At 38.6% G+C, this 13,313-nt stretch overlaps 2 protein-coding genes and 1 non-coding gene across 5 annotated transcripts; 1 reads left to right on the top strand and 2 right to left on the bottom strand.

The window, feature by feature from the left end:
• Positions 1–7,684: 7,684 nt before the first annotated feature.
• Positions 7,685–9,541, top strand: LOC9325139 (GDP-mannose transporter GONST3). Its single transcript, XM_002889030.2, has 2 exons — positions 7,685–7,840; positions 8,047–9,541. The coding sequence occupies exon 2, from the start codon at positions 8,180–8,182 to the stop codon at positions 9,296–9,298; it is 1,119 nt and encodes a 372-aa protein (XP_002889076.1). The 5' UTR covers positions 7,685–7,840; positions 8,047–8,179; the 3' UTR covers positions 9,299–9,541.
• A 168-nt stretch (positions 9,542–9,709) lies between these two features.
• TRNAS-UGA lies at positions 9,710–9,791 on the bottom strand. Its single transcript has one exon. It is a non-coding gene; the product is annotated as a tRNA-Ser (tRNA).
• A 141-nt stretch (positions 9,792–9,932) lies between these two features.
• Positions 9,933–13,200, bottom strand: LOC110230968 (protein FAR1-RELATED SEQUENCE 4). 3 transcript variants are annotated; one of them, XM_021035313.1, is made up of 4 exons: positions 11,005–13,200; positions 10,756–10,812; positions 10,507–10,649; positions 9,933–10,402 (listed from the first exon to the last, which is right to left on the bottom strand). In XM_021035313.1, exons 1-3 carry the CDS (start codon positions 13,006–13,008, stop codon positions 10,512–10,514), a joined length of 2,199 nt encoding a protein of 732 aa, XP_020890972.1. In that variant the 5' UTR covers positions 13,009–13,200; the 3' UTR covers positions 9,933–10,402; positions 10,507–10,511. The 3 variants fall into 3 exon arrangements, with proteins under 3 accessions (XP_020890972.1, XP_020890973.1, XP_020890971.1); XM_021035314.1 differs by having other exon boundaries at positions 9,934–10,649; positions 11,011–13,200; XM_021035312.1 differs by having other exon boundaries at positions 9,934–10,649; positions 11,005–13,199.
• Positions 13,201–13,313: the final 113 nt, after the last annotated feature.

The following is a 13,313-nucleotide window of genomic DNA, read 5'->3' as shown; positions in this document are numbered from 1 at the left end:
AAGAAAGAATAAATCAGCAGAGTTTCAATTTTACATGACCTAAACTGAACAAATGAAATTTGATAAGTACCTGTTTGACAAAAAAAAGATAAGTACCTCCAAGCAAATTCAAATTATATTACATCAACAGACACCGAAACGAACCCACAGTGAAATAAATAAAATTAGATTTCTATTATTCAATTTATACGTTTTTATATACCAAGAACTTTGAACCTAAAACCAGTTTTGCATCTTTAGTTTCAGCTAATTACAAGATGTTTGGCAGGAACTTAACTATAATAATAGTCGGACCAGAAACTAATATTTAATATATACATCCTATAAAGTTTTCCTTCATATGTAATCAAAGCGAAGCCAACTTGATTTAGCCATCATGAATACTGAATTTTCCCAAAGACGGATCCAAGATTTTGTAAACTACCCCCAAAGCTCATCATCGTACCTATAAGCAGGTTTTATATTCACCACTACACTATTAATTATTAAAAGTTGGCTTAGTGTGCATAGTTTACAAACACAAGACGTAAGAGCGTCTCGCGCGCAAACACAGACAGTGACAACGAATAGAAGCAATCATAATTAATCAAGCAATCCAAGCCCGTAATAAGAGAAAATTGACATTAATTAATCTGTTGAAATGGAACAGTACTCACAGAGCAATATTAAGGAAACAACATCATTTTTTCTAAGTCTCTGATCTAAGACCAGTAAGAGATCAAGATGCTTTGGATCTCGTGTGACAGACACATGGCTCTGGCTACCAAACCTCACTCATGTGCGTGATATTTTATAATAGGTCCAATTGAAATTAAACGATTTTATAATTGTAATTTATTTGTTTCTTCTGTTAATATTTAACTAGTTCCCATTGCTCAACTTTTGAGTAACAATTTGTTTGCATTAATCATAGAGACTATGATTTGAATGATATTCATTAGGTAAAATATTACGCATATATATATATATATATATATATATAGTACTAATACACATAAGGTTAAACTTAAGAGCAATTAGATAACTACAATAAGGTCTTTACAATATTAATTATGTTTTCTTAATATGCCATTTCAAGACGGAAGAGCTACTCCAATCTTAAGGTTGTAGTATTTGCGATCATATACGAAGATTTGCACATATGTAAGTATAGTTTTTATATATATTTTTAGTTATATATTATTTATGTTTTGGTTAACAGCGAGTCATAAAAAAACTCTTACTGTTATAAATCACATATTGGATGGACTCCATAACCGTGAGCCTAATCAATATCCTAGAAGGCCCATGTCCAAGTTTCTTGAAGATTCTCCTTATGACGGCCTATTTTATACTTAGTGGGCTTTTGGGCTTTAGGGTTTACTAGCCCAATGTGGATTTGTCTCCCAATGTAATGTATATATATGTATCGAAACCTCATTCATTAATCAATAAGAACAACAAGTTTTATAACACGTTATCAGCACGAGTTTGCTCTTAACAACCCTAACCCTAAAAATCGCAGTACTGTTCACGCCGACACTATTCATCGCGGCACAGTTCATCGCCGACACTGTTCATCGCTGATACTGTTCATCTCCGACACTGTTCATCGCGGCACTGTTCATCGCGACACTGTTCATCGCGACACTGTTCATCACGACACTGTTCATCGCGGTACTGTTCATCGTGGTACTGTTTGCGGTTCGTTGTAGCAGCGTGAGTTACCGAGGTCTTTAGCTCCCGGTTCTAGTCCATACAACCCCATAAGGTGAAAGGTAACATCAAAACTCTAAAGCTAAAGAACCAACAATTGAACTTGAAAGTTAAGCAAAGAGAAACCCTAAAACGAATGATGATTGATTAAGTGATTGCTTTGCTTGTATGATTCGATTGCTTGCTTGATCCGATTGCTTGTTTGCTCGATTGTTTGACTCGTTTAGGTTGCTAGAAAAGTTGATTATCGCTTAAGCTAAACTCGCCAAAGTTGCTAGAGAAGTTTTAATTATCTAAACCTAAAATCGCAAATCAAAAATACCTAAACTAAGGCCGAAACTTTAAAAGCCTAAAACCCTAAAACTAAATCAGAATTAATCCGAAAATTCCATAAGTATAAATCGGCTTGCTTGAGGTTGTTTAGGTTGTTAGATTGATTGTTTTCTTGATTACATGCATAAGTTGTTAAAAACCCTAAAAACTAAAAATCGCATGAACCCTAGAAAAACTTAGAAAAGATAATCCTAAAACAAATCCTAAAATCTTAGGGATAATAGAAAATCTTAAAAACCCTAAAACCTAAAACCCTAAATAAAATAGGGAATCTTAAAATCCTCAATAAAATAAGAAACTTTAAAATCCTAATAGAAAGCATGAAAACCTAAATAAAATCCTAAATCATATTGTACTCTAAATCCTAATTAAATTAGGAAATTCATAAATCCTATTCAAGATAGGAAAACCTTAAGAAATAGAAAATTTCCAAATCCTAAATAGGAAATCTTAAAAATCTAAAATTATAAGTGAAATATGAAAATTAATCCTAAAGTAAAGAGGAAAGTAAATCCTAAAAGGAAAAGGAAAAGTTAATCCTAATTAAAAGAGGAAATCTAATCCTAAGCAAAAGAGGAAATCTAATCCTAAGCAAAAGAGGAAAGTCAAATCCCTAAGTAAATCGATTCATGGTTCGGTCTCAAATACCGCATGACACTAACGATTACATGATTTTGAGAAAAGGAAAAGTTAATCCTAATTAAAAGAGGAAATCTAATCCTAAGCAAAAGAGGAAATCTAATCCTAAGCAAAAGAGGAAATCTAATCCTAAGCAAAAGAGGAAAGTCAAATCCCTAAGTAAATCGATTCATGGTTCGGTCTCAAATACCGCATGACACTAACGATTACATGATTTTGACTCAAAACTTTTCCTTGTAGATGTTGAATTACAACTTGTACTTTACTACCCTAAATCTCTTAGGAGATAATTATTTAAAATGGGCAATGGATACTAAGATTATCCTAAAGTCAAAAGGACTTGGTGAATGTATCTAATAAGGCAAGAATGCCAAGAGAGAAAGATAGATACAAGGCAATATTAGCCACCGTCTTATTGAGAGTCTCATAATCAGGACTATAAGTCCGTGGATGAGTCTATTGCTAGATGAGCAAAATAATGACTTACTGATAAAAACAGTGAGTTACGACCTCATAGATTAACCCCATTACCTAATGCCAATAAGGCCGCAGAGGATAAGAAAGAATCCAAAGAATCTAACCACGTCTAAAGTGATAGACCACACGGCCGTGACCGTGGTGGATGGAAAGGACGTGGTTGTGGCCACTATAACTCATCCGGCCGTGGGAACCACTATAACCGTGGATGTAGACCCAATTCCAGCCGTGGTCGAGGGCGAGGACGATGTGGTATTTCCAAACCACAACACTCGACCAAATGAGTTTGCCATAGATGTGGTATTGAAAGGACGTGGTTGTGGCCACTATAACTCATCCGGCCGTGGGAACCACTTCAACCGTGGATGTAGACCCAATTCCGGTCGTGGTCGAGGGCGAGGACGATGTGGTATTTCCAAACCACAACACTCGACCAAATGAGTATGCCATAGATATGGAATGGGAAACCATTGGGCTAAGATATGTAGGACTTCCAAACATCGTTGTGACCTCTATCAAGAGAGTGTAAAAGGGAAGAATCCTAAAGCCCATTTGGTATATAAAGATGGTGAACATGATCAAGATGATCTAATAGAGTATGAGACTTCTGATTGCCTAAAAGAATCAAGTTGATAAATCTTACTTCGACATCAAAACCTCTATGTTTTTCTTTGCATTTTATGTGTTCATTGATTGTTATTTGCTTGAATTTATTTTATATTATTTTATGTTTAGAACATGATTCTTGTCCATATAAGAAATGGCCGAGGACAAGAACATAATTGTGGTGGATAGTGGAGCCACACAAAAGATAAGAGATGTTTTTCCTAAATCTCATAATGAAAAATGCCAATATTAGCACTTAGCGGGTATAGCAAATCTTATTGAGGGCTACGGCCAAGCCCATATTCTATTACCAAATGGCACGCATTTTGAACTAAGCGATGCCCTATATTCACCCAGCTCGAAGATGAGCTTATTAAGTTTCAAAGATATAAGATTGAATGGTTTCCATATTGAAACAAAGGGTGAAGGGAACAAAGAGATCACCCAAGGACATAAGAAAGTCCTAGAGACTATACCCGCATTATCCACTGGTCTCTACTATGTTAAAATCGATACGATCGAAGCTAATATGGCAATGAACAAAGAGTTCATCGAGAAATTCACTTTATGGCATGACCGACTTGGCCATCCGGGTCATAGTATGATGCGTAAACTAATAACTAATTCAAAGGGGCACACCCTAAGAGAGAAAAGAGTTATCCCTAAGAATCTCACGTGTGAAGCATGTTCACAAGGGAAACTCATTATAAGGCCATCACCGGCTAAGGTAAATAAAGAGACCTTAAAATTTCTGGAAAGGATACAAGGAGATATATGTATGGTCCTCATTGATGCATCGACAAGATGGTCGCATGTTTGTCTCCTATCTACTAGAAACCAAGTGTTTGCTAGGTTATTGGCCCAGATAATAAGACTGCGAGCCCACTTTCCAGATTTTCCGCTTAAGACTATACGTCTAGACAATGCCGGTGAATTCACGTCCCAAGCGTTTAATGACTACTGTATGTCCATGGGGGTAAGTGTGGAACATCCCGTAGCACATGTACATACACATAATGGATTAGCGGAATCCTTCATTAAACGAATTCAATTGATAGCTCGACCATTACTCATGAGGTCGAAGCTTCCAGTAGCCGCTTGGGGACACGCTGTTTTACATGCATCAGAGCTTATACGCATAAGGCCATCTAGTGAAAATAGATATTCACCATCCCAATTACGCATGGGTCATGAGCCAGACATATCCCATCTAAAGACTTTCGGGTGTGCCATATATGTACCGATTGCTCCACCACATAGAACAAAGATGGGACCTCAAAGGAGGATGGGAATATATGTTGGATTTGATTCTCCCACTATTATTAAGTATCTAGAGCCAACTACGGGTGATCTATATAAGGCTAGATACGCGGATTGTCATTTTAATGAATCCGAGTTTCCTACTTTAGGTGGAGAGATGAACAAGCTGGGTAAAGCAATAAAAGAAATATAATGGAATCAAACATCCTTATATTGGCAAGATCCTCGGACTCTGGCATGAGAATCAGAGGTCCATAAGATTATACATTTGAAAAGCTAGCTAATCAATTGCCAGATTCCTTTGCTGACCCAAAGAAAGTTACAAAAACGTACATACCAGCTTGTAATGCACCAGTACGTATTGATATCCAAAAGGGAATCAATGAAATTGCTACCGAGTCTAACACACGAAAGAAACGTGGTAGACCAATAGGTTCCAAAGATAAAAATCCTCGAAAATCAAAGAAAGGTGCAGTAGGAAACGAGGTTAAGGAAACCATAGACATGGCCGCGGCAGACCCTAAGGAACCGAATAGAGAGATTTGGGACGCCAATCCTCATGGTCCTGAAGGGATAGATAATAATGAGATCTCAATAAATTATATCATGTCTGGAATAAAATGGAACCGCAAAGATGTCGACATCGATGAAATATTTGCATATAAGGTAGCACTTGAAATGAATGAGGATCATGAACCCACGTCTATATTAGAGTGCACTCAAAGATCAGATTGGCTAAAATGGAAAGAAGCCATAAACGTGGAGTTAAGTTCAGGGATAAAACCAGTAGGACACAAGTGGGTCTTTGTGAGAAAGAGAAATGAGAATAATAAAGCGTGAGATATAAGGCACGGCTTATAGCACAAGGATTCTCACAAAGACCGGGGATAGATTATGAAGAAACATACTCCCCTGTGGTGGATGCTAAGACATTTAAATTTTGCTAAGTCTGGCTATATAAAGAAAAAGACTTGATTTGCGGCTAATGGATGTAATGCCTGCATATTTATATAAGTCCACTGGATGATATATATGAGATTACCAGAGGGTATTGAGCTCAAAGATAAAGATAAGAAAGGGTCTCGAGACCAATACTGCATAAGGCTGAACAAATCGCTTTATGGACTGAAACAAAGTGGACGCATGTGGTACAATAGATTAAGCGAGTACCTAGTCAGAGAAGGTTATAAGAATGATCCCATCAGTCCATGTATCTTCATAAAGAAATTTGCAAACAAAGGGTTTGTGATAATAGCAGTATATGTGGATGATTTAAACATCCTTGAAACCTCTGGGGAAATCGCCCAAACAGTCAAATATCTAAAGAAAGAATTCGAGATAAAAGACCTAGGCAAGACAAAATTCTGTTTGGGATTGCAACTTGAGTACGTGAATAATGGAATCCTTGTGCATCAAAAGGCATATACTGAAAAAGTACTCAAGAGATTCAATATGGACCAGGCCCACCCATTGAACAGCCCAATGGTGGTGAGAAGCCTCAGATTGGATAGTGATCCATTCGGTCCAAAGAAGGACGAGGAAGAAGTTCTCGGTCCTGAAGTGCCATACCTCAGTGCCATAGGAGCGTTAATGTACTTGGCTAGCCATACTAGACCAGACATATGTTTTGCCGTGAACCTCCTTTGTCTAAATTTAGTTCATGATCAACCCAAATGCACTAGAAAGGTTTGAAGGAAGGTTTGGTTAAATTTTAAATTCTATTCTTCATATGTTTGTTTATTTGGGTTTTATTCTATACTGATCTAACCAAAGAAGGTCTAGTTTGCTTTGGTTTAGTTTGTTTTGCTGATGCAGGTAAAATCAGATTATGGCATGGTCAATAAGTAGGAACTACGTGTGGCTTGATCCCTTCTAAGGGTACGTAGGCAGCCTTCTTCAAGGCGCAGCTACTACAACATCAAAGACCATCATATGAGGAGACAACACAGCCTGCATCGCTCAGCTCAAGGACAGCTACATCAAGGGAGATCGGACGAAGCACATTCTAACAAAGTTCTTCTTCACGCATGACTTGCAAAGGGATGGAGAAGTTCGAGTGGTACAAGTTCGGTCCAGCGACAACTCAGCCGACCTCTTCACCAAGGCATTACCAACATCAACATTGAGGAAGCTCACGCATCAAATTGGAATGCGGAGACTTAAGGACTTGCAGGGATGACCAAAACAGGGGGAGTAATACGTGCTGTACTCTTTTTCCTTAACCATGATTTTGTCCCAATGGGTTTTCCTGGTAAGGTTTTAATGAGGCAACATCCCCAAGCGTATTACTGAGATCCTTTGGCATCTACACGGTTATGTCATCCAAGGGGGAGTGTTATAAATCACATATTGGATGGACTCCATAACCGTGGGCCTAATCCATATCCTAGAAGGCCCATGTCCAAGTTTCTTGAAGATTCTCCTTATGACGACCTATTTTATACTTAGTGGGCTTTTGGGCTTTAGGGTTTACTAGCCCAATGGGGATTTGTCTCCCAATGTAATGTATATATATATATCGAAACCTCATTCATTAATCAATAAGAACAACAAGTTTTATAACACTTACAACCGCATCTTCCATCTTTTTATACTGTTAAACCAATTGTTTAAAACGATAAATAACACTTAAAATCACGACCGTCTGTTTTGATAAACAATCGTCGTATCATCCACTGCATTCCCTTAGTGATGGCTGATTTAGTAGATTTAAATTGGCATTAGTGTTTAACCCTAAGTGGATTTAAGTTCTAAAGTCGAAGCTTTGCTCTCTCTTCTTCTCCCTTCCTCTGCGACGCGTTACTTCCTTCTGTCTCGCAATTCCCAAGAGGTAAAGCTCCTTCGATTCTCCTCTTAGACATTTTTGTTCAGCGATTGGTAAACCCTAAATGTTCCCTTTCCATTGTAGTCTTGTAGATACTTAAGCTAGATTTATGCGTGATCTAATCGTAATTAGTCGGGATCTAATTGTTGCGTTCGATTTGAATCGTTGTCACGTAGAAACCCTAATTTTGCTGCATCCTTGTGTTCTCGCAGAGCTTGAATGCTTCCAGAATCGGCTCTAATTTGAAGCAATTTTGAGTTTCGAGTCGAAGCTAATGAGTAACTGAGTGTGAAAAATCTTAGATTCCACCGACATCAGATCCTTTCTTCTCTGGTTTCATTTGATATGTCGACGAACGACGAGGAAAATGGAACGTTAATCGAGGTTAAGAATGTTCCAGAACCAAGCCCAGAGACTTGGTATAGTGTTTTTCTTCGTCAAGCTTCTGTCTATGGTGTAGCTGCAGGGTATTGTCTCTCAGCTTCTCTGCTCTCAATCATCAACAAATGGGCAATCATGAAGTTTCCTTACCCCGGTGCATTAACCGCTATGCAGTACTTTACAAGCGCAGCTGGTGTTTTCCTCTGTGCTCAGATGAAGCTAATCGAGCATGATTCGCTTAATCTCTTGACAATGTGGCGGTTTCTTCCCGCAGCTATGATATTCTACTTGTCTCTGTTTACTAACAGTGAGCTTCTCCTCCACGCCAATGTCGATACTTTCATCGTGTTTAGATCTGCTGTTCCTATTTTTGTTGCGATTGGGGAAACGCTCTACTTGCACCAACCATGGCCATCTGTTAAAACGTGGGGATCTTTGGCTACTATATTTGGGGGAAGTTTGCTTTACGTTTTCACGGATTACCAGTTTACAATCGCAGCGTATAGCTGGGCTCTTGCGTATCTGGTGAGTATGACTATAGACTTTGTTTACATCAAGCATGTGGTTATGACCATTGGCTTGAACACATGGGGTCTTGTTCTCTACAATAACCTTGAGGCGCTGCTTTTGTTTCCACTTGAGCTGCTTATAATGGGAGAGTTAAAGAAGATAAAGCATGAAATCACTGATGAGACTGATTGGTACTCGTTGCAAGTGGTTTTACCTGTGGGTTTATCGTGTCTTTTCGGCTTGGCTATCTCTTTCTTCGGGTTCTCATGTCGCAGGGCCATTTCTGCAACGGGTTTCACTGTTCTTGGGATTGTGAACAAGCTATTGACAGTTGTGATCAATTTGGTTGTGTGGGATAAGCATTCAACGTTTGTTGGAACCTTGGGGCTCTTGATTTGTATGTTTGGTGGAGTCATGTATCAGCAGTCTACCATGAAGAAACCGAATACAGCACAAGAAGCTAAACCGCAAGAGCAAGACGAGGAACAAGAGAAACTTCTAGAAATGCAGGAAAACAAGGAGAGTAACAGCATCAATATAAAGGAAAATCTGAAATCAGAAGAGAAACTATGATCATAGTGGTTGGAGATTGCAGTGGCTGGAGTTTCTTCGGTACTGATATGATTTAGTTTTCGAGTAAAGAACTACCTTGTACTTAGTGGTTATGCAATTCTTTTGTAACTAGAGGTAAGAGTACTGCGTTCTTGATCCAGTAGTTGAATAATATCGATTACTTGTTTACGTTTTGATGTGTTTGGATTTATTTCTTGTACCTGATTCAGATTTATATGCGAGTGAAGAATTCTTATGTGTCCTCTTTGTGTTGAGATCTGTTATAAGGTAAAATTTACGAAAGTTCAAAAAAATATTTGTGTTTGAGTCCATCTAACCTTGGTAAGTGCTGCTAAGTTAATTTATGAGAGCTCCTAAGGTAAGATGAGTTAAGCTCGATTTTGAGCCCAAAAAAGAAAATTATAAAATTTTCGTCAACAGCAGGGTTCGAACCTGCGCGGGCGAAGCCCAATAGATTTCAAGTCTATCTCCTTAACCACTCGGACATGTTGACAATTTGTTATGTCTTTGTAACATGTTTCTTATATTACCATCAATACTGTCCTTTCATGTTTGTTATATTACCATCAATACTGTCCTTTGTAGGTTAAGAAGAATGTAGTACTAAAAATATACGTTAGCAAATCTGATGTCAAAAAAAGTATATATTAGCAAATCTGATGGTTTAAACTTCATTGGACATAAAAGTCATAGGTATTGTACGGTCGAGATCACCCAAAATTTCTCTGTCAAATCAGATCCACAATCTCTCTCTCTGCAAATTCCTCAAGCTAAAAAGGAAACCATTTACATGGCTCAAAATATCAGGAGAAAACAGAGCCTGGCAACGCATATCAGTAGGTAAAGAACCTGAAGACAGACTTGATGAGGATAGATAGAGTAATGAGTTGTTGATGTGATCATTCGTTCAATAATGTTAAAATGCCTCATTGAATCGGCCAGTCTGTGAGTCACTGATCATGGCCCTGGAAATTGTTCACGAGCTTTCTCACACTGCTTGCATTTTCCAAGCATGACAATTAATTAGCTTTCATACAGATGCCCACCATACCTTTTCGCAGGATAGTTCATCAAAAGATACACCATTTACTCTACTAACTTATCCTAAGAACAAGTGGAACCAGGGAAGAAGCGATAAACTAGTTGAGTAGGAGATAACATATTACACACAAAGAAGCTATCAAGCTTATTGGCAGTGATTCTTTTACCAAGTTCACCCAGGGGGATTGTTCTGGTGCATATTTGTAGTCGGAATGTTTTGGAAACCCGTGTGGATTAAGTTTTGGAATACTCCTGGCATTGTGTTGTGAAATTGCCCTGCCAATACCGCCTGTGACTGTCTTGGAGCAGCCTGTAATAGAAAACGATCAGAACACTTAACCATATGAATTGTACAAGTCTACCAAATGTCAATGAGTGGGTTGCATTCGGGATGCAGATAGGAAAATCAAACATACCACATGCTGAAATCCTTCTTGGCTTCCCTCACCAACAGTTTCAGATTGAGCCACATGCTGCACAAATGAAGAAAGATCAATGAAACGTAACCAATCTTAAACAAAGTTACGCATCACATCATCAGGGTCTGACAGTTAAGCGGAAATAGTTGTTTGTCTTTTGGCCGTATGTATGGAATTATAGCCTATCGAGTACCCATAAAAGATTAATCGATGATTCTGATAGCATAGTAGAAAAAGCTAGAGGACCTTTGCCTTTTTAGATGTATTGCTTAGGCTACTTCTCTTCTCCCTTCTGGTTTCAGCTTGCCATGGAACATTGCCTGCATGTATGTTAGGTTCGGGTCCAATCTGATTCGATGTGGATCCATATTGATTTTCTTCCTGGACAGGATGTCCTGCTTGAATTGCAGCTTCTTCACACCTGGCGGGATGTTCGATGGCAGTAATCTTAACAGCACATTGCTTAAAAGCTTCTTTCATTGCAAACATGGCGATGTCATAACTTTCTTGGGAAAGAGATCCTTCTTCTCCCAATATAATGGCTCGGCGGCAAAGATCATTGAAACGGCGGATATTAGACTGCACAAGTTCAAGGTTTCCACTGATCTGATGTCTGTTTCTAGCTGCATTTGTCCATCTTTGCAACACATAGTTTATCGGAATGGTGAAAACACCCGACATTTGGAGGACAACAATTGCATGTCTACAGAGATATCCCTTGTACTCAAAGGAACGGCAAGAGCAGTAAATGTCAGACTTAAATTCATCCCAATCCACCAAATACTTCTGATTGTCGTCAAAGTCCTTAACACTGTAAGTTGTTCCTTCCTCACTCTCCTTGGTCAGGTGACAAGCAGCGGCACCCAGAACCTCAAGTTGGAATTTCCTGAATATTTCATGGGAGTATACAAGTAACATTTGCTTCTCAAAAGGTGATGGAGATTTCAACTCAGGTGCTTCATGCCAAGCATCAAAATCTGCTTTGGCTTCCTCTTCATACCTATCTTCTAGCATTAGCCCATATCCTTCTAAGAACTCTTTAAGCGAGGTTTCAGCGTGAACATACCTATCAAACAAAGAATTCACACTTTCTGAACGACAACGCGTTGATAACCCCGCAAATGTTATTCCCCTCATAAAGGTTGGTGCCCAGAACTTACGCTCCTCATACAAAGAACGCATCCACTGAACATCTCTAAGATGAAACTTGTCTATCAATTTCAACCACCTCCTATCAAATTCCTCCTCAGACCATGACCTGTAAATACATTTGAACAACTTTTTCATGAAAGTGTCTTGCCACATACTCCAATAATCCAGATTCCGAGGAAGCCGATCCAGCACATGCCACAAGCAATAACAATGGCGAGTTTCCGGTAAAACCGCAGCAATTGCAGCTTTAATAGCATTGTTTTGGTCAGTAAGCATAACTTTAGGCTTTTGACCACCCATTGCCACTAACCAAGATTGCATCAACCAAACATAAGTGTAAACTGTATCATCTGCAAGCAATCCACATCCAAGCAACACAGGTTGTACATGATGATTAACTCCAACAAAAAGAACTATTGGTACTTTATATTTACTCACGAAATAAGTTGTCTCAAAAGAAACCACATCACTGAAACTTTTATAATCTTCAATCCTTTTAGCATCAACCCAGAACACATTCCTCAGAAGATGATCCTCACTGAAATCAACCGCGTAAAAAAACTTGGGATTCTCTTCTTGCATACGCATAAGAAACTCAAGCAAAATCTCTGCATCACCAGTATCAAGAACAAGTCTCCTTCCTTTATCATGTTGATTCCTCATATAACCATCTATAAAATCAAGATCGTTATAAGCACTGAGATGCTTACAATCAGTCAACGGATTGTTCTTCTTCCTCCTTAGACGAGTATCGGTGGATTTCACAGGCTCTGTGTTTCTATGGCTCCGGAAATAATGAGCTTGCTCTGGTAAAAGCTCGTGATTATGCTCTTTGACGAAACTGTAAACGTACCATTTCCCATCTGGTCTTCGTTTTACATGCATACTTGCTTTGCATCCGATTTTAGGAGAAGCTCTAGGGTTTATCGCATCATCGGATTGTTGCTTGCTTCCATAGCGTATACAAGAGAATTTTGCATCGATGAATTCCTTTGAAGCTCTTGATCTTCGACTGCTCAATTTCGCAGTTCCGAAACCAACGGATTTGGCGTAGTCTTTGTAGAACAAATACGCATCTTCGTGAGTCTCGAACTCCATTTGAGAAGCTTGAATCCACACCAAAATTCGATACAGATCGGTGACTACAAGAAGCGAAATAGATTGAGTAACATAAATCACGAATCAGAGAAGTGATTCATCTTCACCAGAATATGGTTTTTGAAAGATCCGAAGGAACACAGAGAGTGAAACATTTGACGAGAAGTTGATAGAGAGACTTGTAATTGCAAATCTAATGCGTAGGTGAAATATTGGGCCAAATTGGGCCTATCTTTTCAATCAGGATATAGAGGGCCGTATTGGGCAATTTGGTTTGTTCTTTGACTTCTTTCCAACTTTTTTGG

The sequence above is a fragment of the Arabidopsis lyrata genome (assembly GCF_000004255.2).
Source record: "Arabidopsis lyrata subsp. lyrata unplaced genomic scaffold ARALYscaffold_2, whole genome shotgun sequence".
In the NCBI taxonomy this organism is placed as follows: domain Eukaryota; kingdom Viridiplantae; phylum Streptophyta; class Magnoliopsida; order Brassicales; family Brassicaceae; genus Arabidopsis; species Arabidopsis lyrata.
This window is presented reverse-complemented; position numbering and strand designations above follow the sequence as displayed.

What these genes read in the sequence shown, in the direction of transcription:
- LOC9325139 (XM_002889030.2), top strand. Translation starts at nt 8,180, where the DNA reads ATGTCGACGAACGACGAGGAAAATGGAACGTTAATCGAGGTTAAGAAT.
- LOC110230968 (XM_021035313.1), bottom strand. Translation starts at nt 13,008, where the DNA reads ATGGAGTTCGAGACTCACGAAGATGCGTATTTGTTCTACAAAGACTAC. An exon ending in ATACATCTAAAAAGGCAAAG is followed by an intron (nt 10,813 to 11,004) that starts GTCCTCTAGCTT and finishes TCATTTGTGCAG; the next exon opens with CATGTGGCTCAATCTGAAAC. An exon ending in AAGAAGGATTTCAGCATGTG is followed by an intron (nt 10,650 to 10,755) that starts GTATGTTTGATT and finishes TTTCTATTACAG; the next exon opens with GCTGCTCCAAGACAGTCACA.